At 51.5% G+C, this 6,000-nt stretch overlaps 1 protein-coding gene across 2 annotated transcripts in view; it reads left to right on the top strand.

The window, feature by feature from the left end:
* The window catches only part of ATP11C (ATPase phospholipid transporting 11C), a 52,161-nt gene continuing 46,161 nt past the window's right edge, over positions 1-6,000 (top strand). The window contains exon 1 of one of the 2 annotated variants that reach the window (XM_021406614.1): positions 1-45. In XM_021406614.1, coding sequence (XP_021262289.1) covers positions 19-45 — 27 coding nt within the window. In that variant the 5' untranslated portion in view covers positions 1-18. Of the gene's footprint in view, positions 46-2,384; positions 2,466-6,000 lie in introns of those variants that run through there. The other variant, XM_021406610.1, reaches the window with a different exon arrangement.

Below are 6,000 nucleotides of genomic sequence, written 5' to 3'. Positions count from 1 at the left end.
GGGGCCGGGCGCTGCGCGATGCTCCGCCGCAGCCTGAGCCGCCTGGTGAGTGCGGGGCCGGGGCCGGGCGGGGGGAGGCCGGGGTCTCCGCGTGCTTGGGTCGCGCTTCCTGAGGGGCTCCGGCCGCCGTGCTGTTGGGGCGGCCCTCGTCCTCCTCGAGCCTCCCCCTCGGGCACTGCTGGCGCTGCGGGGCTCCGAGAGGCGCTGGCTTTGCTGCAAGAACAGGAACGTTTTCTTCTAGGATTTTTTTTTTAATATACACCCTCTCCCTCCCTTCTCCCCCCCCCCCCCCATAATAATAATGATGATGAAAAAGTTAATACAGGGGTATTTTCCCGTCCCGGGAAGCGCACGCCAGTTCCGTGCAGCCAGCAGCAGGATGGAGGTACCCAGCAGCTGTCAGTGTGCTCAGCACTGCTCTTCCCAGCACTTCTCGTCCCCAGATAACACCTTAAAAGCCTCCCCAGTGCCACATGAGCTACTTTGGAGATTTCCCTGTGACCTCATTGCTTGGACTGGACTCTGTAATTACTCACTTTTTCCTGTTCCGCAGCAAGTGTAAAACCAGGACTTTTGCATCATTTCAGAAGCCTCTGTGTGTTCAGCAGTGTCGCTGATTGCACAGCAAAGTTGCTGGGGTTCCAAATGGCAGCTGTGTGTTACTGGTGCACCGCGTGCCCCTCTTGGCCCTGGGGCGATGCACTCTGCTTTCAGCTCCTGCAAGGGCAGAACTGCTGAAAAATGATATTTTTTTGTTGTGTTAACTTCTGTTTTTGAGTGAGCTGTTTATGCTGGACTTTCAGCACAAGGAACTCTTCTCCTTTTTAAGTTGCACTAGGAGTGAAAATGGTTAATTTTACTGTCTTTGTGCTTTTAGGTTGTGTTTCTGTTGGAGTCTCTGGGTTGGCCTTGTAGCAGACACAGCAACTGACTGGTTTCATGGCCCCAGGCGTGAATGTAGCGGATGTAATTGCGGTGCCCCCAGTTACTGAGGCTTAAGCCCTGCCTGGTGCTGCGTGCTTCCTACCGCTCCCTTGTTGAAGGCTTGCAATGCGCATCAGGAGGTCGTTTGAGTACAGAGCACTGGAATTCTGTTAAAAACTGATTTTAGTTGGCTGCTTTGTGTAAGTGAGTGCTGGGGAGCTGCTGAGACAACTGCGGGATCTGTGGGTGCTATCTGTGCTTGGCTCCATCATCCTCATGTCAAAAGGAAGAGGAGCCTTCTGCTACTCCTTAGGGGCAGGGTTGCTGAACGCTTCTCCAGCTATGTGCGTGCTCCCTGCTTGCTATCAGGCCGGTGCAAGTTGCCCAGCCCAGGCTGGGGCAGATAGCAGCTCCTGCTGCTGTTGCACATCACCCTGGGGTGGCTCGGAGCCACTGGGCTGCCCTCAGCCCTATGGTCGTATGGGCAGCACAGGGCTTTGAGGTGCTTGTGCTGTGGCACTGCAGGAAGCTCGCTGCAGTGGTTGAAGTCTGGAGATGATCTTGTGCTGAGGTCCCTGCAAGGCTGCTCTGACAAATGGTGCTGCTGCTTCACTGCCTGCCCTCTGCCAGAGGCTCAGAAATGCCAGACTGTTTCCAGGTGTATTTCACAGGACACAGGGTCATGCTCCCTGCAGGAACAAATGGGCTCTGAGCTTCAGTTTACACCAGTGAGATCCCTGCTGCTGAAGTGAGCATTGCGCCGGGATCGCTGTGGGGAGGCAAGATTGGATTGCCACGGTTAATCCACTTTAAGGAGATACCGTCAACTTGAAATTTAACTTCAAAATCCGCTTCCAAAAGAGAATTGGTATTGGGGTTTTATTTTTAGTCTCATGCTGCTTGCGTCCCTTTTGTAGGAAGGCTGCAGCAGCATTCAGAGTGCTTGCCGTGAAAGGTTGGGGTCTGCACTCTGTGAGCAGCTGCAGCTCCCTCCAGTGTGCCTGGAGGTTGGCAGGGCAGGTCCCTGTGTTGTGGATTGGAGATAACGTGCTTTTTTTTTCTTAATTACCTTTCTGGATTCTTCTGAAGCGTGCATGCAGCCATACCTTGGGGCCAAGGCTGCAGACAGCGGCTGTGGCTGGCAGGCAGGGATCTGGATTGCAGCTGCTAGCAGCTCTGTCAGTGCAGCGGGGTGAGCGCAGGTTCAGGTCTTGTAAGAACCAACAAGCTGACAAAGAAAAGTTACTCATGGCCCTATTGGTTTTTTTTTTTTTTTTCCTGTTTGCTTTTATTTAAAGCTGCATCCCTTGCGTGGTGATGTTAGCAGGCACTGGATGCTGGTGAGCTGTTCAGTCTCAGAGCACTGACTTGAAGTTGGGGAAGATGACACCTCTTCAGCGGGCTTGCGTTGCTTCTGCCTTGGCCAAATCAGTTTTGTGATGCCGCTGTCTTCCTGCAGGTCTGTCTTGGTGATGATGTCTCACCTCCTTCCTCCTCAGCCTCGCTGCTGGCAGTGCCACACGGATGCCAATAGCCCACAGGTCAGGAAGGCAGCCTGTCCCCTGCATGTCCCCCGTGCAGTGCCCTAGGCTCAGATGCTTGGTGTCTTTGTGGGAAATATCCAGAGCGAACTAGGTTGGCATTGTGCAGCCTTTGTAGCAGGCTGTTACTTGTAAATTGTGTGCTTCATGCTGCTTTAATGTGGAGGTTTTCCATCTGGGGCTCATTTTATTTAATTACAAAATTATGCGCGTACTGCCACAGAGTGGGGTGACAAAGGACAGGCGTACAGGAGCTGGGTTCCTGGGTTATCTGCGGCTGCCAGCCAGGGACCCAAGCAGCCTGGCAGTGCCTCATCTCCTGCTCTCACTCTCAGGGTGAGCTTTGCTTGCTGCTGGTGTTAAGCCTGTGACAGGGGAGGGCTTTTTCCCTTGTGCAAATGCTTGCAAATTTGCTTTCAGAATCCCTTCCCGGAGTATCCGGGTGCTGGGTCCTGTCTGCAGATGGAAGCTCCCATGCATACAAGCAGTGCCTGGCAAGAGACTTGAGGTTTGCTTTGGGCAAGGTGGTTTTACAATGCCCCTTTGTGTTTTGAAGATCATCTTACTTCATTTGCCCCAAAACCCCACGCAGAGGAAGACTGGTGTTGCAAGGCTTGGGTGGGGGCCGCCTGGGTGCATTCCTGCTGCCTTGCCCTACCAACCTGATGCTCTCACACTCCCTCCACCTTCCCCAGGGCATAAATCTCAGTGATCAGTCTATTTTGTCCCCTTGTGACACCTAAGCCATAGCTGCTTGCCCCCCCCTGTCCTCTGGGGAGGAGCAAAGACAGAAGAAAGGCTTGGGAAAAGGCATGTGTTGACTCAAGAGGTGTGTGCCGGAGGTTGGCCAGACAATCAGATCCTGCCCGAGAAGCCTGGGGCTCCTGCAGTGAGGGGGGGGAAGGAAGGGGCAGGCGGTGGGTGCTGTTCCCTACCTCCCTGGGGCCAGTCTAATCTAATACTCCACAGGAAAGCTGTCCTCCACAAAGATGCACTGCAAAGGCAGAAAGAAAAATAAAACTCCCCGTGCGGTGTGGTGGGCCACAAGGAGGTGAGGAGGGCAGGGACCACAACAGCAAGGTGCCCATGTGCTGGCTGGGCAGAGTGCATGAGCAAGAACTGTGCGGGAACGCATGTGGTGGAGGGTGCTCATTTACACTCATCGCTAGTTTTTGCAGCAAATGTGTAATATGGTCTATTTTGGGATATGGAACACATCTGTTATTTTCTTTCATGCTTGCTTTAAATTTTTTTTTTAAACAGTGTGAAGCAAACATTAGTGTGTGATTGCAGTTCCTATTCTCATGAGGAGCATGGGCTGGGGGAGGAAGTCTTGAGAACCGCTTTTTCCCCAGTCCAGCCATGCTAGCACTTTGAGAGCAAGTCTGTGTGTCAAATACCTTGTGCCTGGCTGCCAACTTGAGCATTTTGCTCTCCTTAAAGTGACAAAAAACTGCAGGCGGCACAGGCTGGGTCTGGGCATGCAGCGCTGCGGGGTGTCCGTGACTCCGGGTGGCTGTTCTGCTCGGCTGAATCCCATGCTTCAAGAGAGCGTGGATTTAAATGAAGCGGCTTTAACTTCTCATGAATAAAAGCATTGTTGCTGGAATTTGTTTTGTAAAGCGTCCTTAGCGTGATAACACTGTTTGCCACACTCAGAGCGAGTTCTGCTGATAGCAGCTGCGGCGCAGACCGCGTGTTACTGCAGAGGACACCCCGAAGTCTCGAATCAGGAAGCTAGAAATAAGGAACAAGAGCAGTGGGGAAGGTGCAGAGCAGCCTGTTGCACGCAGGACAGTGTGGCACTGGGCTGTTGCCTTTTCGTTTTTCCACGGTGCAAACCCCCTCTTTGGTCAAGGAGTGATTCTCCTTTTTCCTGACTGCTGGTCATGATATGTTTTGCTGTTGTATCTGCTGTTCCATGATGCAAAGTGGGACTTTGTACGGTACAGAAGGGTGCTAGAAGTGCACTTGTGAACACCTGGGGAGCAGCCCCAGTTGGCCCTGGGCTTCCCCAGAGTGCATGAGCTGCTGCAGCCTCCTCTCCACCAGAGCACTGGGTTTTGATCTGTGCCTGCCAGCTCCAAACCACTCCCTCAAAGAGCTAAGTCCCGTATCAAAGCGCATATCCTAAAAAACTGTTTCTCAAATTTGTGTAACTGTTTTTCTTTAAAGCTGTAGAACATTCTCCTACCCGGAGCCTTTTTTCCCAGAAGTAGCTCAACCGTTTGGCTAAAAATAAATAAAATCAAACAAAAACCCATCCTCACACAAGTGAAATGTTCATGTGTGCAGCTGAAGTTTGGAGAGGTTTGAAACTGCTGCAGGGAGGGGGCTGGAAAGCACCCGGCGGACGTTAAAGCCATGCTGCCAATTAAATCCTTAGAGGAAAAGTTTCTAAACACAGAGAATTAGATATGTGCAGGGTTGCATTTTATTCTTGAAACCATTTCTGACTCCAATTGGTATTTTGCTAAGAATAATGATGATCTGCTGTATTGTACAGGCAAGGTTTAGAGTCTAGCTTCTCGCTGAATTGCAACTGCAAGCATGGCAATTTGCTTTTAACAGTGGAAACTGTAAAAGCAAACAGGCCCTCTATTAATAGCAGGGTTTGGGGACTTGTCTTTAATGTAATCCTGTTGCCCTTGGTTTATGCGCTTTCTTTTTGATTAAAGCTGCTGCTTTCTGTCTGTAACTGTTTGTATCCTCTCTGCTGGGGAGGTTTTTGAAATTGTCTTGAGGAAAAGCAAAGCTTGCTGAGAAGATGGTCTCAACCAGAAAAAACCTTTGCTCTGAAACAAGTGTCTGCTCGGCCAGTGGTTGTGTTTTCAGCCACTGGTGCTGAATTGCTGTGAGCATCCTTCTGCCCCAGGGTCTCACCTGTTGAGGCACACAGCTGAGAGCAGCCTGCCTTTGGCTGTTCATTCCTTGGTGCTGAGGGACTGCATGCAGTTGGAAGACTTTATCCTTCTACTGAGAGGTGGAAGTCCTCGGGGTATGTTGTCTAGGAAGGGTGGATTTGTGTCTTCCAGGAAACTTGGAATTGGGGTGATGGAGTGTGTTCTTAAGCAACATGCCTTTCCCAGGAAACGTCACTTCAGGGGATTTTCCATGGGAGTTTCTGTAATTTAATTGCATTTAGGGAGTGGGTGCCAATGCTGGGAGGTCTCCCTGTGCCCATCTCCATGCTTGGCTGTTCCTTTTGTGGCCTTCTGCTGGAAAGTGCCCACCGGAGTCCCTGCTGAGCCCTGCTCCAGAGCAGGCAGTAGTTGCCAGTGTGCTGGCACAGCTCAAGCTTGAAAAATAACTTATGCGAGACCTTGGACTGAAAGCTGCTTCTCCTGGTACATCATCTCTGAAATATTTCCGTGCTAGCTGAGGTCCACTGCTGGGAAGCACAGGCTGGTTTTTGCCTGGCGGGTTTTGCCAGTGCTGTGGCTCACTGAGAGCACACAAGTTTTGGACTTTACCTGCTTGTCCTCTGCCCAGCCAATGGACTTGGATCTGGACATCTGGGCTTTGATCTCTACAA

This window comes from Numida meleagris, chromosome 8 (genome assembly GCF_002078875.1).
Source record: "Numida meleagris isolate 19003 breed g44 Domestic line chromosome 8, NumMel1.0, whole genome shotgun sequence".
Lineage (NCBI taxonomy): Eukaryota > Metazoa > Chordata > Aves > Galliformes > Numididae > Numida > Numida meleagris.
This window is presented reverse-complemented; position numbering and strand designations above follow the sequence as displayed.